Consider the following 26,048-nt stretch of genomic DNA (forward strand, 5'->3'; position numbering starts at 1 on the left):
ATGGAGAATTTCCCCGCAGAAACCAGTTGAGAGGTTGAACTGATCCCATCCGAACCGGTCGGATCCATTTCCGCGTCGTTCCCTGAGTATCCGCCGGTCAAGTCTCCGGCGCGTCGAGACGAGACATTCTTTTTAATCCTTTTGTATCTCTTATATTTCTTATACTGCTCTATCCCTACTATCCTCCTCTTAAGTGTTGATTATTCTGACTCTGGTTCAACTGACTCGTTCTTTGGGCAATATCTCACAAGACCTATCTAGACTATACCCTGTCGATCAAGAACCTATTTCGTCATTCATCCTCGGACAAAAGGCAACGCGATCAAATATCTTGTCCTCTTTCGCAATTGTAATAAACTCAATCGCATTTCTATACTTCAAAATCATATAAATCGTCAATATGGTGCTCAAGGGCGGCGAGGTTGCTGAGCACAACAGCGCTGATTCATGCTGGGTCATTGTTCATGTATGAAACAACAATATGTGGCGACTTACCGACTTTTGACTGACTTGAGTGTCGCGATAGGGTAAAGCATATGATGTTACAGAGTTTCTACCAGGTAAGAATTACTCAAAAATCATAGAGGATGGTTGAACAAGACTGACGATTCACAGAGCACCCTGGAGGCAAGAAGATTATCCTCAAGTACGCTGTATGTTAATCGCATTGAATCTCACATGCGTTATCTAACACAACACAGGGTAAAGATGCTACCAAAGAATATGAACCTATCCACCCTCCCGATACTCTAGACAAGTACCTCGATGCCTCTAAGCATCTTGGTCCCGTCGATATGGGCACCGTCCAGGAGGAGGCCGCGGAGGCAGACCCCGAGGAGGAGGAGCGTCTTGAGCGCGTTGAGCAAAAGCCTCTTTTGTCGCAATGCTACAACTTATTCGACTTTGAGGCTGTCGCTAGACGCGTCATGAGCAAGACTGCGTGGGGATACTACTCAAGTGCTGCTGACGATGAGATTGTACGTTGACTTCAATTGCAGAATGATTGAGTTGCTAACATTTGGCAGACAATGCGAGAGAACCACAGCGCATTCCACCGAATTTGGTTCCGTCCTCAAATTCTTGTTGACGTTGAACATATCGATTTCTCGACGACAATGCTCGGCACAAAAACTGACATCCCAGTCTACGTGACAGCCACAGCCCTTGGCAAGCTGGGTAACCCAGAAGGTGAAGTCGTTCTCACCCGCGCCGCAGCCAAGCACAACATCATCCAGATGATTCCCACCCTGGCATCCTGCTCATTCGACGAAATCGTGGATGCCAAAGCCGGTGACCAAATTCAGTGGTTGCAGCTCTACGTCAACAAGGATCGCTCTATCACCAAGAAGATCGTCCAGCATGCTGAGAAGCGTGGTTGCAAGGGCCTTTTTATCACTGTTGATGCGCCACAACTTGGTCGTCGTGAGAAGGATATGCGATCCAAGTTCACCGATCCTGGATCGCATGTCCAGGAGGGTACCGATACAGATAACAGCCAGGGCGCTGCGCGAGCTATTTCAACCTTTATCGACCCTGCACTGAGCTGGAAGGATATCGCTTGGTTCCAGAGTATCACCTCCATGCCCATTATCCTCAAGGGTGTTCAGCGTGTTGAGGATGTTCTAAAGGCAATTGACTACGGCTGCCAGGGTGTCGTTCTCTCTAACCATGGTGGTCGCCAGCTCGAGTTTGCGCGATCCGCTATTGAAGTCCTCGCCGAGACCATGCCCATCCTTCGCGAGCGCGGTCTCGAGAACAAGATCGAGATTTTCATCGATGGCGGTATCCGTCGCGGAACCGATATCCTCAAGGCGCTCTGCCTCGGCGCTCGCGGTGTCGGTATCGGACGACCTTTCCTCTACGCCATGAGTGCTTACGGTGAGGCTGGTGTTGCTCGCGCTATGCAGCTGCTCAAGGATGAACTTGAGATGAACATGCGACTTATCGGAGCGAGCAAGATCGAGGATCTACATCCTGGTATGCTTGATCTTCGAAGCTTGTTCCAGCACTCTGCTGTGCCATCGGATAACCTGTCGTCTACTGTGTACGATCCTCTGGCTGTGCCTGCGCAGAGACCCAAGGCTGGACCTAAGCAAGAAGCCATCAAAGCGAAGCTGTAGAAGACTTGTGCTTTGTTGATAAAGGAGTTGTTTCTGGACAATATTTGTGTCGGTATATGTAGAGTCGGGCTTAGACTGCACTGACCTGATAAGATGAGCGTCGAATTGTATAAACAAAAATATTGATAAATTTAACCTCGCTATGCAACATATCTAATTCATTACTCTTCAACCAAAACCCTATTCTTACAGACCTTTCATAAACTCTTGCAGTGACATCGGTTTTCTCACAGCATTATTTAATCCTTCATGATATGTCACCCACACCTTGCGTTCCTTTACTTCTTTCTTCGCTTGTTGACTGCTTCCAGTGACTTCAGCAAGTGATCGTGCCTCAATGATGCGACCGAAGAAATCACGCTTGATGAGCGTTGCATCCTCTGCATCTCCGCCGAGCGCGAGTTTCTTTGCATTCATAATCTTATCGGTGTTGAGCATCTCAACGTGTCCAAGAGGGTTGCCAGCTTGGAAGCGAGCCTGCCGAGCAATAGCTTCCCGTTCTATGAGTGTTCGTTTCAATTCCTGATCAAGGACTTGGCGAACCGCATATCGCGTAGGTGCTCCGGAGGGTAGAAGTAGTGATGCACCTGTCTCGAACGTGGACAAAACATCGAGATCCCTGTGATGAAGTTAGTTACAATCGTTTGGGAAAAGGAAACATGGGTTAACTTACGGTTCCAAGCGGTACACATATTGTGGTGTTCGATTGACCATCGAATCACTCTCAATTCTTCCCTTTTGCAACTCAATGCCAACCTCGGCGAGTACTTCAGCGGCACGTTTGACCATAGCACGCTCAGAGTCTTTGCGCACACTGGCCGTGGAACCTTGACTTCCACCCACGACAACAGGCTTGACATCTGGAGACACGATGCGCGCAAGGTACGGGAGAAACTCTGCAGAAACCTCTTCGGCACTGCGGAACGAACGCATCAATGTGGGCGGAAGTTGAGCTTGAAATGCCTGAAGTTGGGATCTGTTCTGTCGCTCTGCTTCAAAGGCTTGATAGTCAGCGCGAGGGCCAGAAAATGGCATCGGAGGAGCGTCATCCTCAGCATCACCACCCCATCTGCGATCGTAACCCTTGCCAGGGAAATATCGTTTGGGAGAAGCGAAGAGATGATGGCATGCTAGCACGGGTTGACTGAGATATTGCGCCAACTCCCATTCTTGACTGGCATAAAGACGAGATTGGCAAGTGTCATGGAAGTGCATCCATTCGTATGCTTGGTCAGGTTTGGTGAGGTAAAGATCATCGTTGAAGTCACGATTTGGATACTCAGCGAACACCTCAGTCATGATATGGCTGATTTCACCGCTTGTGTCGATCATTTGTCGAAGTCGCTCCATGGCATGTTTCTTTCGGACCTCGCCAAAGCCAAGCTCAGATTTTGGTTGTTCATGCTGAGTTTTGGTTTCCGAGAAATCCATGGCCTGTTTAGGAAAACCACCTCCTTCTTGGAAGAGCCTTGAAACAATATCCTTGACGCTGCCACGACCCAGACCACGACCACCACCAGAGCCGCTGTTGAGATCCTGGAGCACATTGCGCTCTAGCCATTGCCGAGTGAGACGGGCTGTGCCAGTTGGTGCAGATGCCCGAAATCGACCAGCGACCCATTCGCCAACCACCATAACACCGCGAAGATCACCCTCAACTGTGCTCTCAGCTCCCTTTTTTGAATCAACGCCGCTTGTCATGCCCCAAGCTGCCTCACAGATCTTTCGAGCAGCGTCTTTGTCGCAGGGGATGCCTTCATTCTCAAAGACCTTACTTAGTCGGTTGACGACCGAGTCCATGGTAGGCTTGCCAACATGGATGATCTCAGCCAAGTTGGATTGTCGAAGTGGTCGGAGAGCCGGGGCATACACGTCGTTGCAGATAAGAACCAGAGGGCGTAATAGTCTGAAGTCGTCGCCCTTTTTCTTTTTCTTATTTCCATAGTTGTTGGACGACGTGTTACCCGACTCGTTTTTTTGGTCCAGTAGCACCAGGTCTATCAAGGCCTTGACAAAGCCACCTTCACCCGAGCCTCCTGAGCCTGAGACGACACCGTCCACTTCATCCACCACAACGCAAGCCGGTTTGGCTAGCTTTTGCGGACCATTGGCGTCTTTGGTATTGCTGACTGTCTTGACGCTTTCTGTTCCCAAACTTGTGCGGATGCGATTTTTGACAACGTCCCGACTCCTGTCATCACTGGCATTGATCTCCATAACTTCGTACCCTGCTTGTCTAGCACAAACATGCGCCAAAGTTGTCTTTCCCAATCCAGGAGGTCCTGTCAGCATAAGGATCTTCCTGTGAGGCTTCTCTTCCTCTTCCTGTTGCTTTGCGCCTGGCCGTCTTTGGATTATGGGCTGTGATTTTGATGCTCCTGGAAATACTACAGGATCCCATTTCTTCAACCACTTCAAGACCAGTCGGTTGGTGCGATCATCGCCACATAAGTCTAGGAAGCTCCGAGCTCGATATTTCTCCGTCCATAAAAGTGTCCGCTTCTGCCTTTTACCTCCGGGAACTTGAGGCTCGATCGATCGTACTGGCAGTTCAGGCTCTGGTGGGGCTTGCTTTTTGCTCTTGATTTCAGCAGAGGCAGCACTCATAAGATTGTGGATGTCAATCCCGTAGTAGCTTCGTTTCGCTCGTCCTTCTTTCGTTTTTGACCGAGCTGCAACCATCGCCTCATATGTAGGTGCAGAGGTTGTCTTGCGTTCCTTAATTGTCTTGGCTTTACCATTGCAAGCTGTCGCTGTGAAAAGCTCTGGCACAAGGCTACTAAAGATAGAAGACCCTGTAAAGATTGGTCTATGGCTAAGGCGCACCGGCTCTTGAATTTGTACATCGGGGGTGTCTTCGTTTCGTTCAGAATCAACAAGATCAACAATTGAATGCTCGTTTTCTAATGTCGTTCCTGAAGGCTTTTCTCGTGGATCTTCGGTCATTAGACGTTTCGTTGTACGGGTAGAGTCTGCAGCTTCCTCGTTATCATCGGAATCGGAATCGTCGTCCTCGACGAGGAATGGACCTCGAGCTTTTGGTTTTGGAGGGTCATGATCGTGGGGTTTAGATCGTTTTGTCGGAGGAGAACGAGGAAAATCAACAGGCGAGGACGCTGAAAGCATATTGAAAACCTTTTTTAGACGAAAAAGAGTAGTAACAAAACTTGATACTAAAGAATTGTCAAGATGATAGTGTAGGGGTGGGACTGGATTAATCTCCAGGGCGTCTCCAGGTGAGCGACGCGTCGGGTTTAATTGAGTCGCGTCTCGCCGTGTAAGTTAATTGAACCCCACTATTTGGCGTCCGTGCGATTATGTCAGCCGAGTGACTTGCATTTTGAACCTCCATGGCCGGACCCGTGATAATCCGGTGGGCGAGTCGAATTGAAGCCAAAAATTTGGCTCCAACAGCATAATCACGACGAGCCAGTTCCCAGCACCGTGGGCCTCAATCTGCCAATATGCGTCGGCCTACGAAGTATTACAGTCTTACCAGGCCGGTATGCTAATATGCTCCCTCAATTGACCTATTTCCGATGGGTCGAACCCCGCGAGGCGAATTTTCCCTTGCTAACCGACATACGATATAGAAACTCAGGCAATCATGGAACAAGTACAACTTGTTTAATATTGCCCGTGCGACCGGCCGTGAGCCACCAGTCAAGGGCCGAGCGACATTCTTCCAGCAGAAGTGGGCAGCCAAGTCGAAAACCCGAGGTTACCACGGCGAGCATGTTTCCGAGAAGAAGTGGGTGCGACTATTTTCACGACGACTTCAATCCGCCGTCGACCTTCCCCCCGAGTACCTTGCCGCCAACGATGGTGCTGAGCAAGCCGCTGGTCGTGGTTCGGGCTTGTCGACATCCAAAGTGACCGCCGAGTCTTACTCTAAAGTGCCTGGACCCAGCTCTGCAGCCCGCCCTCCTTCTCATCCGGCTCAGCGAAGTCGTGGCTTCGGTGATGTCAACGAGATGTTGTCTGAGCATTTCCAGAACATGACACCCTATATGCAAATGACCTTTGCACCTCTGGAGCGAAGACTGGACACAGCCGTGTTCCGTGCCATGTTCGCCAGCAGTGTACGACAGGCTCGTCAGTTTATCATTCACGGTGCTGTTAAGGTCAACGGCAAGAAGGTAGGCTACACAGGACTTTTATATTGGTCATGATTCTGACATTCTATAGATGGTTCACCCGTCATACGCATTGAACCCCGGTGACATGTTCCAAGTTGAGGTTGAGAAGGTTTTGTACGGAACTGGCGAGCAGAAGAAGCCTGGTGCTGTAACGGAGGATCGCACGAAGGAGCAGCTCGACCAGCAAGAGGAGGCTGTCAGACAACAAGGTCTTAAGAAGCGTTCAAAGATTCTGGATGCTGTGGCTGCTAAGGAAGGAGAAGAGGCTGAGTCTGCCGAAGCGAAGCTTGGAAAAGGATCGCGTAAGGGTGTTGAGCGCGAGGTGCAAATGCATCGCATCAAGAACCTTCGTCTAACAGCCCGAGAAATTCTAAAGGGCGATATGAGACAGCTATCGGCTAAGCAGAAGAAGGATCTGCGATTGTTCCGAGACACTGCCCAGCGTCTTCTCTCTCTCCGCCCGGACCGCGAGCTCGATGCACGGGAGCTCCTTGAGCAAGTCCAAGCTCAAATCAATAAGCTTGACACCGTGGAAGCTTTCCGCAAGGCCGACCCAGCCCCTGCTGAGGCATCGGCCGAGACAGAGACTTCGGCTGACGACAAGGCCACGAAAAAGAAGGAGGCACAGGCCAAGAAGTCGGAATTCAGGAAAAAGGTCCTTGAGGAGGGTCTTGAAAGCCTCACAACTAAGGAGGAGAGGGATCGGGCCATGAACATTCTGGCTACTGAGAACCTGACCAACGAGGAAATCCGCAAACTGGTCTTCATCCTCAAGAACGACGCCGAGAACCCTATCGACCACTCGAAACCCTACGTTACTCCCTGGCGCCCTCGCCCATTCATGTCCGCCTTTGCTTTCATCCCTCGCTACCTCGAAGTCAACCCCAACATCTGCGCTGCAGTCTATCTCCGCCACCCTGTGGCACGAAAGGGAATGGCCGAGGTTCCTACACCTTTCAGTTACTTGACCAACCAATTGGCTCATAACTGGTACTTGGGACGAGGTTAAATAAAAAGCGTTTATGTAGGTATAGTAAATTTTTGATGCCGGGATGACGGTTGGGAAGAGTTTTGGCTGGGCAGATGGCGTGCCTGTGTAATATACCACCTTTTAGAGTATACGGTAGACAGCCGGATGTACCTTGTATGTATCACCACTGTTAAAAGCATTCATATGAAGTGAATTGTATACTGTTCTGTGAAACCCTACTAGTGCCTATCAAACCTGCATAAGTACCTTATTTGCTTGCACGCTCTTCTCCGGCAATGTTCCAAATCCTGGACTATCACTTGGTAGTTCTGAGTCGGAAATGAGATGATCTACAACACCGGACAGACCTGCGGTACGTCTCATGCTACAAAGATATCTAGTGAGCGGGCTGTTGGGTCGTGTCAGGTAGACGGTAAGATGTCTCGGAGCAACAACCAATTTTCGGTTCACTGGCTGAGCTAGAGTTAGTATGAACATTACTCAGGTTTACGTCAACGAAGTTGGATCTCGGTTCAGCAGCCACAGTTTCGGAGCAAGGACCCCTAAAGGCAATAAAACCTGTTCTCGATTCTTCGACGCGTTGGTGGCTGGCTGCACATGAAAGTCTAATTCGAGAGTCCAAAGTACCAAGGTAAACACAAATGTGTAACTCCAATTGGTGGTAAAGCCATTAGATAGAGCATGGCTTCTGCTACAACCTCCTATGCTGCTCACAAGACCACTAAAACGCACACAGACTGATGAAGCAAGTATAAGGCTGCGTTATCTTTCCACGACACTAGAAATGTAGCCCGATAAGGTTCAGATGTGCCGTCCATGCACCTGGACTAAGGCATGCAATATGAACCAAACAATACAGCCCAAATGAGAATCTTCAGGAGCCACAAGAAGCACGGATGGGGATCCTTCAGTACCATGCACACGGATAAGATTGCAGCTCGAATCCTAGCCAAGGCTGATTCTAGACCCCTTTCAAACACTGCTGTTGGTTAATCTCAAGGGGATCTTCAGACCTTATCAGGACGGGAGGCCTGGTTCGCTAGATTACTATCAGCGACCCTGGGGCCCCAGACCTCCTCTGCCGACGGCCTAGGCTGGTATTATGTGCAGATCTAGAGCGGGGAATTGTGCGGGTGTCAGTTATCCATCCATTGTGCTGAGCATAGGTCAACTTTCATGTGATTGAAAGTAGTGAGACTTCATTGACTTCTGGAAATGTGGTAAACGTTCCATATCTTGACTGGTTTTCATTCCCTTCGAAAAGCCGGATATCGGAGCTATACCTTAAACAGTAACACCCTCAGCTGGAGACGATGTTGGAATAAAGTGGTGGCTCAGACTTACATAACGCCTTTTTCTGAGTCGTCAGAACTCAAGGGAAGGCGGGACCCCTCTACGCCCGTTTGAGCTCCTGCCTCCACTCCGACAGCTCCTGGCTGTCGCTGAATGTCTGTTCTTCCTTCTGTTTAACATTACCTTCCTGCCGTCGGGTTTTACCTACAATAGTAAAGTAACTGAAGAAGGAACTCTCGGTCAGCATTAGGTCGGGTCGAGAAGGAAGTTCAGCTACGCAACCAATTGCAACCACGGAACCGACTCAGCTTCTGACTGAGTTACTAAGAATTCCACCTCACCTCACACGCTGTCTTCTCTTTCGCTTCTCATTGTCTTCTTCACCTCTGGTCGCATCGCATTGGATCGCATATTCTGTCATATCATATCGCAAATCATCTCATTTAGTCAGGCGCCCCCGGACTGTCCTCGGACTCACCTCGTGGGCCTGCCCGTCAATTCGACAAACGAGACATCTTTAATTTCATCCACCAGCCAGTCATGATTAGTTACTCGATGCTCAACCCCGGGATGGAATAGGCATATGAAGGACCATAAGCTCATGCTGCAACTTTTTGGAAATCTCCATCGTTTCTCGTCATTAACCCACTGCCGAGCCAACAGCAATCGACTTATCTTCGCTTAGCTCGAGCCAAGTATTGATCCCCGTTCATCTCGAAGCACGATTGCGTCCCACACAGTCTACTGAGTGGGCCTGACGACCAGCGCAGTCACTCCAAAGATCGTGTCATATCACCTCACGGAGTGTCAGTTCTTAGGATTGACTCTTAAATCTTGACTTTGGCCTTTTATTTTATTTGCGTGCACCGCCATACCCGGACCTCGCTTGCTCAATAACACCATGGAAGAGCCGCGTACCAAAAGCACAGCGCAGTCCGGGCCGTCGGCATCAGCCCCAAGCGCAACGCGTAAAAAGTCACGCAGAGGTGCCGATGCTGCCGGTCAGAAAAGGCGATGTGTGAGCACAGCATGCATAGCGTGCCGAAAACGCAAGTCGAAGTGCGATGGTGCTCTTCCTAGCTGTGCTGCATGCTCAAGCGTGTACGGAACTGAGTGTGTTTATGATCCAAATTCAGATCATCGCAGGAAAGGCGTTTACCGTGAAAAGGTTGACAGCATGAAAGCACAAAATTCAACGCTGCAAATTTTGATCGAGGCCATTCTGAACGCTGAAGAGGAGGATGTATCCGGCATTGTTCAGAGAATTCGTACCTGCAATAGTCTTGACGCTGTCGCTGAAGATATCATCAAACATCAGCAACACCAGCAGCAAATACCACAATCGGAGGTGCCGCCGGCCAATGACGATTCTGATGATTATGAACAATCCACTGAAAACTATACTACCGATCAGCCCGTGCAGGGCGAAAGAGATCTAGCTCGCAAGATGGGCGAACTCAGGCTCGAGAATGGCAATGTTCGCTTCATCGGAGGCACCTCTCATCTGATTTACTTGAGTGACCCAACTCATGAAGGAGAGCTCGAGCCAAATTTTGATGATTATACCACGGGAGAGGACCCCATCACATCCTGGACTCGTGTCACCCAAGATTCCCAACTCATTACTCACCTAATCAATATGTACTTCGATTGGCACTACCCCTATTTCACAACCCTTTCGAAGAAAATGTTCTTCCAAGACTTTTTGAGGGGCAAAGCCGGACTGGGAAGAGGAACTGCATACTGCTCCTCTCTCTTAGTCAATGCCATGCTCGCATTAGGTTGCCACTTTACAAGTGTAGCTGGTGCCTATGGTACACCTGGAGATAGTAGGACAAAAGGCGATCACTTTTTTGCCGAAGCAAAACGGCTGATTCATGAAAACGACGAGTACGAGAAGCCTCGCTTGGTTACCGTTCAAGCATTGGCCCTTATGTCAGTGAGAGAAGCTGGGTGTGCCCGCGAAGCCAAGGGCTGGGTTTACAGCGGCATGAGTTTCCGCATGGCTGAAGACATTGGCCTTAACCTGGACGTAGGCCAGCTCGACAAAGAACGAATGAGCGATTATGAGATTGATGCCAGGCGGATCACATTCTGGGGCTGCTATCTATTTGATAAGTGCTGGTCGAACTATCTTGGCCGGCTCCCTCAAATACCCAAAAGTTCATTCAACGTCTCCAAGTTCGATGTATTCCCCGACGAGGATGCAGAAACATGGTCACCTTACACGGACAATGGATTCGATCAGTCGTCTAAGCAGCCGGCACGAACACGCGCCATTGCTCTTCAGATGTCGAAGCTTTCCGAGATCAGCAGCGATTTGCTGACCTTCTTCTACCATCCAAGTAATATTGGCAGGTCTAGCGGCAAGGCCGTGGAGCTCAAGAAGCTGAGTGAATTGCATCGTCGTTTGGAGGAATGGCGAAAAGAGTTACCAAAGGAATTCGAGCCCAAGGATGGGCAATTACCCAATGTGCTTCTCATGCAGTAAGTGATGCCTGTGCCATCTCATTGCAAATGTCTGACCTTGAACAGCATGTTCTTTCACCTACAATACATACACCTTTTCCGGCCCTTCTTGAAATATTCCCCTACATCCTCACCACTTCCACCCCATGTTTCACCACGTCGCATCTGCACAGCAAATGCTGGTGCTATCTCAAAACTTCTACGATTGTATAAGAAACTCTGGAATTTACGACAGATTTGCAATATTGCAGTATATATGGTGCATAGCGCATGCACAATCCATTTACTAAATCTTCCTGAAAAGACTGCTCGAAGGGATATTACTCATGGAGTTAAGCATCTCGAAGAGATTGCTGAAGATTGGCTCTGTGCAAGGAGAACCTTGAGCATTTTGAGCGTTCTTTCTCGAAAATGGAACTGCGAGCTTCCAGAAGATGCCGCATTTGTTCTCCATCGGGCCGACGAGAAGTATGGAACATACAGCACCTCTGAGGTTCCATCGCCTCATTCACAAGCGGGCGCTTCGCCTCTTTCTGATGGTGGTCTGGGAGTGAAGGCAATGGGCGAATACAGCCCATTTCCACAGTATAACCGGGCCCAACTGGCTAGACCAATGCAACAGCTTCAGCAACAGCAACCACAGCACCAGCCTCAACGATCTGTGACGGAAGCTATGATGACAAGCTCTCCATTACCGACCAACATTCTTGCTCAGCAACAGGGTATGCCTATGAATGGAGGCAATGGGGGTTTTGGTTCCGAGACTATGGGTGGATGGACTTCTGTGCCTGTTACATCATCGATGGCAGCTTACCAGTCGGCATTCGCACCCATAAACCGCAACAGCATGGGGAACTCCGGCACAGGTGTTCCGCCTGTCAGCAATCCTCCAACATCTAACCGGTCGATGAGGATGGATGGCCAAGAATGGTTCTTGAATGACAGTGCAAGGTGGCATCAGAGCTTTGAGGCCTGGCAAATGGCCAACAACGGACAGGACAATTCCGTCTTCATGTTTGGCGATAGCGGCAATCGAGACACTCCGAACTCCAACGCAGACGGGAACGCTAGTATGCAAGCCGACACCAGCGATCAGATAGCCGCGTTGGACGGGTTAGGGGCGTCATTATCCCGGGGTGGGTGGCTTCCGGGCTTAGATTAAGGGGTTTGGGTGACTGTGACTCCCTTTGCACTCATGTACATACTGATACATAAACGAACAGCGACTTGGATTAAGACATTTCGGAAAGCTATGAGGTCACAGAGTTGATCATAAGGACTGTAGATGTGGATTCCACAAGCAAGTATTCATCTTTAAAGCCTTGGATCTGTGTTGCATGGCTAGGCGGATGGGTATAATAGAGGTCAACCAAGGTAGCAGCCATCGACTATAATATGAGGATGTAAGTAATAACCGGCTCAGCTCTCCGTAATTCAGCTGGATTCTCCGCATTTACCGACCTGAGATTCAGGCGGTCACAGGTAAAGTGGTTGTTATACAAGAGGGTTCTATAGCGTTAAATTGAAGGTTGAAGGGTGCCACACGATGAAATGCTCCTATATTCAAGCTTCGAACCTGACACAGCATAGAAGGATGGGTAAGAAAATCCACGTGGTATCCGGGAACTAGGGACGACAGAGCACGCATGCGCACGCTGCAACGTGAGATTGAGGGTTTAAGGTGGTGTCAACTAAGGTTTCTGTGGAGGGGGCCGGTGGTCTTTGTAAGGGTCAGGTCATCATCTCATCTCATGGAGCCGTTGGATGTGGCCGCGGACGTGGACTTTTAAAACTGGGGGAAGCTGCAAGGAAGCGTTGGATGGGACGAGAGTGTGGGGGAATCGGGCCGGCAGTCCGTTTTACTATCGGCGCCACAGCAAGCCATTCCGATGGTGGACGTCATGAGGGGAAGAAGACATCTCATCTGAGTCTTGGTCTGAGTTTGTCTCTTGAATTTTGAGTCTGATTAGACTTGACTCTGAAGATGGATTGAAGGATGGAGAGATGGAGTCGGGAGAGCTTGTCCGTCAACGATTGGCGAGATAACCTACGGGAGAACTAAGTAAATTACAGCGTAGGGGCAGGCAATTCAACCCTTGATACGGAGTAATACAGTACAAAACTGGACTGGCAGGGTTGGTGAACGTAAACAAAAAAGAAAGACATGTGGAGAGCGGCCGTTCACGTCGCGGTCAGAATAAACCCTGTCTCAATGCCGTGTCTGCGTGTGTACAGTACAACTGTAATTATGCTGGAGCCTGGGGATGGCATACAGTACATTTACATTACATTACATTGCATTGGATCCTTGGACGAGTCTAATCCGCGCTTCCGGTGCAAGTTATGACAGGGCTTTGTGCAATATAATTGGTGCGCGAATGCGGGCGCAAATGCCGGAATAACTACAGGCTACCGACGATATAGTCTAGCATTGGGGGGATGACGGGTTACACAAAGAATGGAAGTTCCCTGAAAGAGGAAGAGAGCAAGAGATGAAATATGGTAATCCCCGATGTCTGGGACAGTTATGAGTCGTGACGAGGACAATGCAATCTCTTTAAGTTGCCCTGGCCTAGGTTTCGGTTTTCGGTTCGGAACTGGAACGGCACAAAGAACTAGGACTGGGACTGTGAACTTTCAAGGTCAAGGACCAGGGTAGAATATTAGATCTAATAAGATTCATTCAAGGTTTCCCATGACAGGAAGTGTTCACCGTACTGTTAGTTTGTAACAGCCGGACAATGTATTAGTCTAACGTTAGCTTAAAGCTCGTGCAGTTTGTAGAATAAAAGTTCCAATTGTTTGTACCCAATTGAATTAGCTCTGCATTGGAAGGTGCGGTCCAATGTCTGACTTGCTCTTTCTTAGTCTGTCTCGTTGGGCTCGATCTTGAGAAATTGGGGGGAAAGAACGAACCCCCAAGTACAGCACCTACCTAAACTAGCAACCGTTAAGGAAGGCGCATCGTTAATTAATCACCTGGGCTGGGGTTCGCTACGATTACCTTTTGTGCATAGGCTTCATTCCAATTTCTCCAAGACTCCATCATCAAGACTCCAATGGCTCACATTCATCCACACTTATCACATACATGTACATGACAGGACATGACATGGCAGAGCAGAGCATGGCATAGCACATGGCGTGCGTCGCGCACATACACCACTCTACTGTATGTACGCACGTACTGTAGTATGCGCTGTACGCAGGGGGAGTTCATCATGAAAATCAATCGTCAACTTTAGTGTCTGGACCACGAAAATCCGGGGAACCGATAACAATAGGAAAGTCCCAAGACTCTCTTTTTTCCTCTATCCACACCACCCGTTCGTTCCTTGTCTTGCTTTCATCCACTTTGTGGATGCAGTGCAGGCAATGCACAACAATGCAATGCAGAGCGGTGCATCTACGGCCATAGTTTCTTCTTTCTTCTCTGTTGTTACCCGCTTGCGGAACGGATCGCAGGCCCTGGAAACGAAGCCCCGACGATCCTTCATCATCCTATGATTATCCCATCTTCCTGAGAGCCGTGCCTCAACTCGAGTAAGCTATGAAACTTGGCGCATCTGATCTGATTTTCAAACATTAGACTATAGCACTGAGAAAACAAGAGTTTGTCTACAAGCCGCTCTGATCTGCCGTCCATCAAGCTTTTCATTTCACCTCCTGTTGGACTCATCTCATAGCGTCAAGCCTCGGTTATTCCTGGGCCGAGCCCCAATGAGCCTCAGGATTGGCGGCCACGCGGTGGACGCCACCAGATCCAACGACCCTTGCCCCATCCGAGGCTCACAATGACAGAATAGAGCCACAGACAAGCTCATCAATAACATCACCAGTGTCCAACAAAGGCAATGAACCGTTGCTCGCACGTCAGCACCTGCCAGAGTCTGCCAGATTACCTTACAGCTCCTTACCTAGAACGGCAGTCTGGCAATCATATGAGAAAGCTCCTCATCCAATTGATGGACGGGTCAATAAGATGAGATCCTGGGGATGGCTGCCACCTTCTTTACTCGACTTTGACCGTCTAATCTATCATGACAATTTCCCCAGGTTACGTCCGGTCCGGACTTTGATCGTTATTTGTCTCGAGTCACTCTCAAATCAAGTCAAGTCAAGTTTTCACCGGTTGAAATAAAAGAACACGTCTCGAACATGGACATGGGCACCCCAGCCTTGGCTGTGACTGTCATTAATTCTTTTCGGAAGAAGCAACCGACAAGGGATATAGTGCCAGGGTAAGGAGTGGCTCCCAGGGCTCCCAGCGCCAGCACCCCATGGCACAAAATCCTCCACCTCTTACACCACTCCACATCTGTTCATCAACCCACCTTCGGCGGGACCTCGCTCAACTAACTTAAGCTAGGCCTTTACTTCCCCGTACGGAGCAGTAAGCGAACCATTTGGCATGCGGCAACTTCTTGGGGCATGCTGGACCTAATGTAGCAAAATGCACTTCCCCATTCTCGACCCAGCCCGGTCCTAGCCCGACATTTCAGTCAGTCACGAGTAGCATAGCATAACCGTCGATGGGGTTTGGGGTTGTGGTCTTCTCCAGAAAAACAAAACGCCCGTTGTCTTTGACCTTCCTTTTTGTTACTATCAATTTCTTAAATTGACTTCTGTTGTTGGTCAAGGTTCTTCCAGCATATCCATCTTACTTCCTTTCGATCTACGTGAACACCTTTTTTGATCTCAAAGTCCCCAAGATCTTGAGTTATATACGCACTCAGACTCGCTCGACAGCTTCCCCGAGGATCCACTTGTCAGTCACTCAGCAACTTTCTGGTCTGACCTGACTTGACTTGAACTGGACCTTTTAAAACGAACCAAAAGGTGACGAATTCATAAGAAGGATTTGTCCTCAGAAGCTCAAGTTGTCGAATCAATTGCAACCACAAGGACGATCTTGCCCTGGCATACAACACTCTTCATCAAGCACCCAGTTAGATCAGGAAGTGCCCTCGACGTTTACCGCAAATCGCAACGCATCTGGTAATTAGCTATTTAGCCGGTGCCTTGACAGCAGCTAGAGCTCCAACGACAAGGGTCTTGTAAGTATGGATGGTTTCTTTTGGTCCCTTCATGCCGACTCCGTTACCGTCTTCTTGAATCCGTCTGCTCTCCCTGTCGAGTGTCTACACACTTTCTTACACGAAGACACCCTACCATCTATACGAACAGGGCACTACCCTCGAAACCCTGTGCTCATCACTCCCTATAATGCAAAGGTGTCAGATGCCTTGTCAATCCCACAGCGGTCCCCCGCTCCCCGAGAAATTCGCCCCCTGATACCAACACGCGTTGATCTTGCTCTGTTCCGATACCTCTGCAACCCGCCTGCAGCCGTCATCAGACTCAAACCCCTGTTTACTTATATCTAGCACTTCCCCATAAACTGATTTGAGTTCTGCCTGCAGCGAGCTAAGCTGACCATGTTTATCAGAGAAGCTGTCCCCGTCATCTCAAGGAGAGGCGAATAGCTTACAACAATTCGATTACAGCTACTCGAACCCACAATTATCTCAAACAGCTTCCGCTCACCTTGCGGTAGAGCGCGAGTACTGTCAAGATGTTGTCTAATCCACTCCAACGCTTCTCACCCTACCAGAACATCACCTCATCCAACATCTCACCTGATGGGAGCGTCCAGCAAGGCACGATGCAGAACGGTGGCTTAGACTCACTGCAGAGCCATCAGTATCCGATTCAACCTCTCTCGCAGGCTATGCCTCTCTCGAACGGCCATCTTGAAAGATCCGCTGGTCAAGTAAAGAACCGGCAACACCCTTATGGGGTTCACCCGCGTAACGGTAGCACCTCCGGACCCATCAGGAGAAGAATCAGTCGAGCCTGCGATCAGTGTAATCAACTTCGAACCAAATGCGATGGTCAACACCCTTGTGCGCACTGCATTGGTAGGTTTTGAGGTCAAGGCATTAACGTCGTGTTTCTGACTTCTGTAGAATTCGGCCTGGGGTGTGAGTACATCCGCGAAAGGAAGAAGAGAGGCAAGGCATCGAGGAAAGAACTGGCCCAGCAAGCTGCGGCTCAAGCTGCTGCCGCTGCCTCGGGCCAGAGCATCGACGACTCTCTGTCCGATAATGGTCAGACCAGTACTAAAGGCCTTGACTCTTCAAATATGGGCCTAGAACAGCAATCGAATGACCGACATCCCAGTACTAGCAGCAAATCAAGCAGAGATCCGGGCGACGAAGTAATGCGACACACGCAAGGCCTCGAAGGTCTAGACCATCTTGGCAACATCAACGAGCAACCACATCTTTCTCGATCTTCTCTGGATGGCGAACACATCGAAAATAACGGAGGTCTCGATCTCAACGGCTTCGGCGGGATGCCACACGCATACGATTCGCAAGGCTTAGAGGGTCCCGTGCTTAACGGTCAGTCTTATGCTCCTAATGGACGAGGAAACATGCCTGGATATGCCGAATTCCCATATTCGATGCAAGCTCAGAGCCCACCCAACTTTAACAACGGTTCTGCATTCCGAATGGGAAATAGCCCATTGGGATACTCGATGGGCAAAGGAACATCTCCTGGATGGGGGATTTCCATGGCTTCACCCACAGGCCAATATCAGACACAAGCTCCTGCTCCCAACTTTAGCAGTTCGAAACTGCGGTATCCCGTTCTTGAGCCAATAATTCCATACCTCAACAACATAATTCCGATACCTTTGGCTTGCGATCTCGTCGATCTCTACTTTGCTTCTTCATCGTCAGCGCAGATGCACCCAATGTCACCTTACGTCTTGGGCTTCGTACTCCGAAAACGATACTTCCTGGATCAGACAAGGCCAAGACCTTGCCAACCCGCACTCTTGGCAAGTATGCTCTGGGTTGCCGCCCAGACCAGCGATGCTCCTTTCCTCGCCAGCACACCTTCAGCACGCGCCAAGACTTGCCAGAAGCTCTTGGAGCTTACAGTCTACCTCCTTCGACCTCTCATCCACACAGCACCCAGTGATGCACCCAGCCCTGTTGCCGATGGTGTTGCTCTTGGCGGTCTAGGTGTAGCTATGCCTGGATCGATCAGCATGGAAGCCACGAGTGGCGAATCTGGACCTTTTGGTGCGGCTGGCAGCCTCGATGATGTTATCACATATATTCATTTGGCGGTTGTCGTGTCTGCTAGCGAATACAAGGGAGCGAGTATGCGATGGTGGACTGCTGCTTGGGGTCTCGCCCGTGAACTCAAGCTGGGCCGCGAGCTCCCTCCTGGACCATCTCCAGCTGCGCAAGAGGCCATGGATACTGATAACGCCGAGGATGCTGAAGGTGGCATCAGCGGAAACGGTTATGTAGGTGAAGAGGAGCGCGAAGAACGACGCCGGATATGGTGGCTTCTATATATCGTCGACAGACACTTGGCGCTGTGCTACAACCGCCCCCTATTCCTCCTTGACATTGAGTGTCAAGGTCTGTTACAGCCCATGGATGATGCGGTGTGGCAAAGCGGCGATTTCCTCGGCAACTCAAATTCAACTACGGATCCCAACCTTCTAGGAACAAGTCCAGAAGGTTACAGAACCGATCACGTACAGGCTCACGGACCTCAATACGAGTGCCGCGGCCATAGCATCTTCGGATATTTCCTCCCCCTGATGACCATCTTGGGTGAAATCGTCGACTTACACCACGCAAAGAACCACCCCCGATTCGGTACTTCTTTCCGCCAAGGAAATGAGTGGAATGCCCAAACTGCTGAAATTACTCGACATCTTGAGATTTATGAGCAGAGCTTGCAATCCTTTGAGCACAAGAATCTGCCTCGACCACTAGAGGAGAGAAACGACGCGGCAAATGACGGCAACGACCGCTCAGGGGTTCCTGAGACGAACACGCCGTCAGTTCACTCTGTGCATACCAATACATCAAACCGACTTACAGAGAGCAATATCCAAACTCGCATTGTGATTGCATATGGAACCCACGTGATGCACGTTTTGCATATCCTCCTCTCTGGCAAGTGGGATCCTATCAACTTGCTGGACGACGAAGACTTGTGGATATCTTCCCAAGGGTTCATTACATCAACAAGCCACGCTGTTGCGGCAGCTGAGGCAATCAACCAGATTCTCGAGTTCGATCCTGGTCTGGAATTCATGCCGTTCTTCTTCGGTATCTACCTCCTTCAGGGGTCGTTCTTATTGCTGCTTATCGCAGACAAGCTTCAATCGGAAGCATCACCCAGTGTGGCAAAGGCATGCGAAACAATCGTGCGGGCTCACGAGGCATGTGTCGTGACTCTAAGCACAGAATATCAGGTTAGTTCTTTGATACTACAGAGTCGATTATAGTAACTAACAGTTTCGTAGCGAAAATTCAGCAAGGTCATGCGCAGCGCTCTTGCTCAGGTTCGAGGTCGTGTACCCGAGGATCTAGGCGAGCAGCAGCAACGGCGAAGGGAACTTTTGGCGGTTTATCGATGGACAAAGGACGGGACGGGTTTGGCATTGTGAGCAGGGCTCTCTAGTTATGGTTAGGGAACGAATGGCATTGGAAAGGGAAAAGTAGCAACATACTTGTGGCGTCTTAGGAGGGACATTCGCTTTTTCTTTTTTTGGGTAGGAATAACGGCCTTTAATGGGACTCGGGATTGAGCTCGAGCATGGGAGCGGTAAGGGTGCTTTTAGATACCATGAAGCGGACAGCGATGTTAGTTGTCGAAAAGCCAAGTCTTTTGGCACATGAAAATTTCAACTCTATTTAATCTTTGACCGCGATTCGTCTTGGGTGGTGCAATTATTCGATTTCGGATTTTATTTCGTGCTAGATGGATTTCTAGAGCAGGAAGATGTCGGTACTGGTTTGGATATATTGTTCGGAGGAGTAGTGTTCGTGGAAGCCGAGTGTTTGTGGCAGTGGTGGGGTCTTAGATGGTCGGACAAAGGCCATAGTTCCCGGTCAGTAATTCGAGTATTGGAATTCAAGTTGATCAGTAACTATATTTCTGCAAAAGAAGAATGTTAGCTGAGTCCTTAGAAGTGCTCTTAGAGGAATTGTGTGTTTGTAGGGGCCAAGTGTTCTTAGATAGTCACGCAAGGGCATGTTAGTTCGCTGTCAGTCATTCAATCTTTGCACTTTGGTTTTGATTTGGCAAACGGATAGATTCCTGTAAGAGGACAATGTTTTCGGAATGCTTAGACGTGCTGCGCGGAGAAATACAGTGTTCGCGTTCGTCGAACAAAGGAACAAAGGGCATTGTAGGTCGTCTTCGGCGATTCGAGTATGATTATGATTTTTCTTTTCTGGCAACCAGATCCTTTGAAAGATCAAAATTCTGGCAAGACTTTTAGATCTGCTGTCCAGACAATCGATTGTTCGTCGTAGCAGAGTGTTCTTAGATAGGTAGTCAAACAAAGGCCATTGTGATTCGTCTTCGGCAGTTCGAGTATTATTGTGGTTTCTTTCTGGTACTATATGGCTCCCCACAAGATTAAATGTTAGTTAATGAGTCGGAAGCGTTGTTCAGATGATTTGAGCGTGTGTAGATAGTCAAAGAAAGGACATAATGGGTAGTGGTGGACTTACCAAGTGTGTTCAGCATGACATGAACATTGAACAATGAACATTTTCACAACCTCGTGTTCTTTACACAATTCTCTCAATCTTTTCTGTCGTCTTTGATTTCTTTTCCTTATATTCTCATCGCCGTATCTTCTTTCCTTGCGGCGCAATCGTCGATGGCGGTGTTTGATCTCAGCAACCCCTATTCAACAAAGTCAGCACAAGTCGATCCACGACTTATGGATAATGGATCCAAACCTTTTCAATAGTTCCAAATGGTGATTCCCAAAGTCTTGTTGACTGGTTTTCGTTGCTCATGTCGCAGCCGGCGATGGCGCTCAAACGATTTCAGCAACCCCTATTCAACCAAGTTAGTCCAAACCAATCCACGACTTATAAATAATAACTTGCGACCTTTCTTACAATTCCAAAAGACGTTTGTCAAAGTCCTGTTGGGTTATATTGGTTCCTTGCGGCACAGTTGACGATGGTGGTGCTCGATGACTTCGACGACCCCTATTCAACCAAGTTAGCCAACATCGATCCACGATCGATGAACGGTCTCCCACAACCTTTCTGATAGTCCTCAATGGTAATCTTTGAAGTCCTGATGCTATATCCTCTTTCGTCGTGGCGTAATCGACGATGGCGGTGTAGAACGACTTTTGCAGCCCCGACTCAACTACTCAACCAGATCAGCCCTGACCGTTCTAACAACTTGCAGACAGTCCCTACAATCTTCCTCTTAGTCTCAAGTTATATTTGGCAGTGTTCTCGTAGATGTATACTCTCTCCATACAGCGCCGTCGGCATTGGCGCTGTTGGATGGACGACTTTGGCAGCGACCCCTATACAGTCAAGTCAGCTCAGAACGATTCGAGATCAACAATAATACGTACGTACCAAATAATTCGAAGGCCGTCTCTCTCTTTACTCTCCTTCGTTTTCGTTGTATTCGCCGAGTGATAGACGCTTCCATGGTTGGAAGTCCTCTCACAAAATTTGTCGACAACGAGATCCTAACGCCGCCATAGCCATGACGACACAGAATACTCGAGACCACCATCATAAGATAGCGGACGATCTGTACAATAAGTTGAAGGTGCTCTAGTGGTGCATTGGATGTTTAGGGAAGAGTGAGTTGAAAGGGCGGCAAAATTGGGTCGGCGGCGCAGTGGTTGATCACGGACGTGACAGCAAAAAGCACAGCAACAACCATCACCATTTCTACTTCTCCTTATCCTTCTTCTCATCTAGAGAAAGAGAGTAAGTAGGGAAAGAAACATCATGATGATATAGTTTTGCTTGTTTGGGCTGTTGATGTTGGTCTCGTACACCCTCGCGAGTAACCATAACCACGCTATGTTTTACCGTTTTCCCGCATAAGGTACAAGTACAAGTGGGCGTCTAATCTTTGTGTGTTTCGTTTCAACTACACGTGGAGACTAGGTTCTTTTTGCATCGTGTGGGCGTCTTTATTTCAACGTTGTTGGTCATCCATTTGGTTACTTATCACTACGAGATAGCTTCGAGGGACTTGCAACACTGGCAAACTACTAAACACTCTTCATGTCTACATTGTATACAATATCTAATACATAATACCTTGTCTGTTTCTGTAGAGATTTAATGGCCTAATGCTCACGTGGATTACCAAACAATTTGGAAGGCCATGGTATCAGATGGCAGATGGCAGGATACCTCATGCACGCTCTGATTTAGTGGCATCTACCTCTCCATCTCATGTCACGTTGCCTCGCTATTAGACGCGTTTGTATTCGTGACTAACACGTCTGTACGCGTGATGCTATTTTCAAAAGCAGATAAAACAAGCAGTGCCTGTCCAGTCTCTATAGATGCCCCCCAGCCGCCCTGTAACTGGAAGATTCCCCAGTGGTAATTGCGTAATAAAAGGCCGTAGCCATGCACTCCGTCATAGTTTAGTAGCCAAGACCCTTTTCGTACTTAGGCAGAGGCTGGACTGTTCGTTGTTGTGATCTCCTGGGCGAGTGACTCCACCCACTCTTTTTCTGTTACCTTCACCTTCACCTTCTCGACCTGCACTCCTCCTCTCCCTCCCACTTCTCTTCCTCACAAACACACTCTTCCCAAATCATCACACAAGACATATTGAATCACAAACACTTTCACAGATACACTGAATCATTATCACAAGCACACATACACTCTGAATCACTGCATCTTCTTGTTACCCCCTTCCCTTAATCACACACATACTATCTATCCCCTTACCCATATCGTCGCGGTATCACGCGCCCCCCAAAGACATCATGTCTTTACCTGGTTCTCCCAACAAGAACTGTGGCCGTTTGCCCCAAGCACTACGACCACTTCTCCCTGCCCCTTCTACCGGTGAAGACCAACCTATTGCTCCGACCTCGTCACTTCTTCAAGGTGCTGAACAGCTTCCTCTCGTCGAACAACCTTCTCGTACTGAACACCAGTCCGTCTTGTCAATTCCTAGTGCACTCTCCCAAGAGGAGCAGTCCCAAATCAGCTTTGATTTTGATCCTCTTCCTGCTGGAATAGATCTCAACTTCGATCGACCTTACCACCGCTCTTCTTCTAACACTACTTCATCTACACCTGCACCTGCACCTATTCCTGAACCGCAGCCAGTAGACCCTGCTCTTTCTTCTACCGAGTTTCAACTCTCTAGTAAACCACGCAGTCTTACTCTAGATCACTACTTCTTCAAAGAGCCGTGCCCTTTCACAGGCAATCTTCGAGGTGCACCTCCTCCAGCTCCAGCAGTAACTGAAGCTCAAACATCTTCTGCCCCTTTGTCCATTGATAACACACCTGATCAACCCGAAAACCCACTGCAGCCCCCTGCTCCTTTTTCCTACGGATACGCATATCCTCCTCCACCTGTTCCAGGCGCTCCCCTACTTCCCTTCCCTCCCCAAGATCGAAAGAGAAAAGACGCTGGAAGCACTGGTTCTAAAACCTCTAGCAAGAAGAGGAAAACTTCTCAGTTTCCACCTCCATTCACGGCTCCTGGTACTCCCCGCCCTCAAACTCGGTCTGAAGGTTTCTTGTTGCCCCCTACTTTTGACAATCGCAAGAGACTTGCAAGTGAACTCGAAGACTACACTGTTCCCTGTCCCGTTGGAAAGAAGAGTCGTCTTGATCAGCCAAACGAACAGCCCAACCAGGACCCCTTGGCCCCCGTCGACATTCCCGAATTTGTCCTTGTCGAGTCTCTAGCCAGAGCGGGTCAGCACTCCTCTCTTATAAAAAGTTTGGTATTGGGTACTTTCAGGGAAGCTAAGAATAGGAGTGCGCTCAACTCCTGCAGCTATCAGAACGATCCGGTCAGACAGCAACCTACTGAACAGCAGGCACCTACCGACCAAACTTCTGCCGACCAAGGTTCTTTCGAACAAGCTTCTGTTGAACAAGCTTCCAAGAAAAAGGATTCTAACAAAAAGGCTGGCAAAAAAGGATCTGCTGAGACAATGTCTTCCAACGAGACACCCGTCGAGCAACCTGCGCAGTCCTTCGCCATGCCGGCTGTGAATCCAGCTGGCTACCAAAACCAAGATCTTTCCTACGAAGGACGACCTTATATCAATCTCAATCCTAGCCTTGATGCTCTAGGAGAGTTTACTGACCCTGAGGTTTACCGCAAGCTGAAGTTTGGTGGCATGATCATTCAGCGCGCTAACTTGGCTCCCTCTAATGATCTTTCTTATCCAGAGCAGTACAGACGGCTCAAGAATATCCAAGAAGAGCTCGCACGACAGGATTCGATCGCCCCTATCCTCCCACCATCCGAACTCAGTCCTCAGGACCCCAAAGGTTTCACACCAAAGCCGTACAATGTACCTGAAGACATTGAAGATCAACGCGTTCACGACTTTTTTGCCCAGAAGAACAAGGACTTGTGCACACGAAACAAACAGGTAGACCTCGATAGAAATAACATGGCTGCTAAGGGCACCCGCCAGCGTCGAGAAGAGTCGCTGTCTCAGTATCGCACCATCGCCAGAGACCTTGCAATTGAACGAAACTGGTGGCGCCTCAAGGCCGCATCTCTCGGTGGCGATCCCACTGAGTTCGATGCCTTTACGGATCATACCCGAAGAGCTATGTCTACCGAAATGGACGAACGAATGGAGAAGCTCGAGAAAGAAGCTGCCAAGAAGGCTAAGAGAGTCAAGGCAAAGGCTCAGGCAGCTATAACTTCTCAGAACAATGTAAGTCATCAGTCTCGTTTAACTTGGTAGCAAAGTGTACTAACATCTTCTCTTTAGAAACTCGCCAAGCAGGATGTGCAGCGACAGAACAAGGAGATCAAGCAGGTCGTCTCAGCTTTTGCAGCCGGGGATCTTACCGCCATCGAACGAATGAAGCAGGCTGACTACGATGCGAAGGCCACCGCTTATCGCAAACCTCGTACCAAGCAACCCTCCAAGAGGGCTCGCAAGGCAAACAACGTCGATGATGACAAGGACTCGAACGCTGAGGTCGAAACTCCCGATGTCGAAACTCCAGCAGAGAACGCTACCGAAGAAGCAGCTGGCGATCCTGGTAACGCCGAGAACATCGATAGCAACATGTACGGCCTTAATGATGTTGCTCGCGCCAACACAGAACTCATCATTCCTGATACCAACGTGGCTTCTCAGTCTATGTACCCTTCTGTTGAAGATACTCAGCCAAACAACAACTTCACCTTCCATCCTGTCCCCAACTTTGATTCTAATGTCCAGACACAAGATGACCAGCCCTCCGGTGCTGAGGAACCTGACGACATGGAGCACAATGATCTCCGGCGAATGCCTTCCAACATCACCATGTTCGACGCTCCTACTGATGGTACTCACATCGCCACCTCCATGGCTCCTCCCGGCTTGATGCCTACTATGATGGATCAGAGTGCTATTTGGGCACCACCTCCTACCTTTGACTCGAGTACACTGCCTCCCACCCAGTTCAACCCTCAATTGAACGGTCCCATGGGCGACATGACTATGCCATCTGGAGATATACATGCACCGGTCAATGACATGAGCATGGTCCCCGTCAACAACATGGACTTCAACTTCCACGCTCCCATGAACGAGGTCGGCCCAATGGCTCCTTCTTACATGAATTCAGACTTCCACACTATGAACGGTATCGACGCACCTTCGTCTCAGAACCTCAACCAGCCTTGGTTCAATCCTACAAGCAATGCTGAGTCTAACGCCTTTGGACCCGCTCTCCCCGTTATCTCTCAGAGTATTGAGCTTCCACAGCAGACTACCACTACCAACAACACCGGTACTTCTGATACATTTGATCGCAACGCGGATCCATCTACATTCCCCGATCCCCACGACGAGATTTTCTTCGGTAACTATCTCGGAGACATGAACTCGTCTCAGAACTAACCACCTTCGACTCTACCACATATCACACCATCACCACATTTTGTGACGAACAGGATGGTCTACAGTATTTGCTTTTTTCTGCCTCATTCAAACCCATC

The 26,048-nt window shown here is 49.1% G+C and overlaps 6 protein-coding genes across 6 annotated transcripts; 5 read left to right on the top strand and 1 right to left on the bottom strand.

Annotated features, from left to right (window-relative positions):
- Nucleotides 1-400: 400 nt before the first annotated feature.
- Nucleotides 401-2,120, top strand: FIESC28_09236 (uncharacterized protein; the record flags this gene model as incomplete). Its single annotated transcript, XM_031163373.1, has 5 exons — nucleotides 401-466; nucleotides 527-560; nucleotides 616-653; nucleotides 702-977; nucleotides 1,026-2,120. The coding sequence occupies 5 exons, from the start codon at nucleotides 401-403 to the stop codon at nucleotides 2,118-2,120; spliced, it is 1,509 nt and encodes a 502-aa protein (XP_031012540.1).
- A 186-nt stretch (nucleotides 2,121-2,306) lies between these two features.
- FIESC28_09237 (uncharacterized protein) lies at nucleotides 2,307-5,246 on the bottom strand (the record flags this gene model as incomplete). The annotated part of the gene is made up of 2 exons (XM_031163374.1): nucleotides 2,307-2,739; nucleotides 2,794-5,246. The coding sequence occupies 2 exons, from the start codon at nucleotides 5,244-5,246 to the stop codon at nucleotides 2,307-2,309; spliced, it is 2,886 nt and encodes a 961-aa protein (XP_031012541.1).
- A 338-nt stretch (nucleotides 5,247-5,584) lies between these two features.
- On the top strand, nucleotides 5,585-7,268 carry FIESC28_09238 (uncharacterized protein; the record flags this gene model as incomplete). Its single annotated transcript, XM_031163375.1, has 3 exons — nucleotides 5,585-5,623; nucleotides 5,714-6,259; nucleotides 6,309-7,268. 3 exons carry the CDS (start codon nucleotides 5,585-5,587, stop codon nucleotides 7,266-7,268), a joined length of 1,545 nt encoding a protein of 514 aa, XP_031012542.1.
- A 2,176-nt stretch (nucleotides 7,269-9,444) lies between these two features.
- FIESC28_09239 (uncharacterized protein) lies at nucleotides 9,445-12,174 on the top strand (the record flags this gene model as incomplete). Its single annotated transcript, XM_031163376.1, has 3 exons — nucleotides 9,445-11,030; nucleotides 11,079-11,262; nucleotides 11,317-12,174. 3 exons carry the CDS (start codon nucleotides 9,445-9,447, stop codon nucleotides 12,172-12,174), a joined length of 2,628 nt encoding a protein of 875 aa, XP_031012543.1.
- A 4,413-nt stretch (nucleotides 12,175-16,587) lies between these two features.
- Nucleotides 16,588-19,500, top strand: FIESC28_09240 (uncharacterized protein; the record flags this gene model as incomplete). Its single annotated transcript, XM_031163377.1, has 3 exons — nucleotides 16,588-16,933; nucleotides 16,982-19,305; nucleotides 19,357-19,500. 3 exons carry the CDS (start codon nucleotides 16,588-16,590, stop codon nucleotides 19,498-19,500), a joined length of 2,814 nt encoding a protein of 937 aa, XP_031012544.1.
- Nucleotides 19,501-22,839: 3,339 nt separating this feature from the next.
- FIESC28_09241 (uncharacterized protein) lies at nucleotides 22,840-25,950 on the top strand (the record flags this gene model as incomplete). The annotated part of the gene is made up of 2 exons (XM_031163378.1): nucleotides 22,840-24,771; nucleotides 24,829-25,950. The coding sequence occupies 2 exons, from the start codon at nucleotides 22,840-22,842 to the stop codon at nucleotides 25,948-25,950; spliced, it is 3,054 nt and encodes a 1,017-aa protein (XP_031012545.1).
- Between the last annotated feature and the right edge of the window lie 98 nt (nucleotides 25,951-26,048).

Source organism: Fusarium coffeatum (assembly GCF_003316985.1).
Source record: "Fusarium coffeatum strain FIESC_28 chromosome Unknown BRIP53273_contig_233, whole genome shotgun sequence".
Classification (NCBI taxonomy): domain Eukaryota; kingdom Fungi; phylum Ascomycota; class Sordariomycetes; order Hypocreales; family Nectriaceae; genus Fusarium; species Fusarium coffeatum.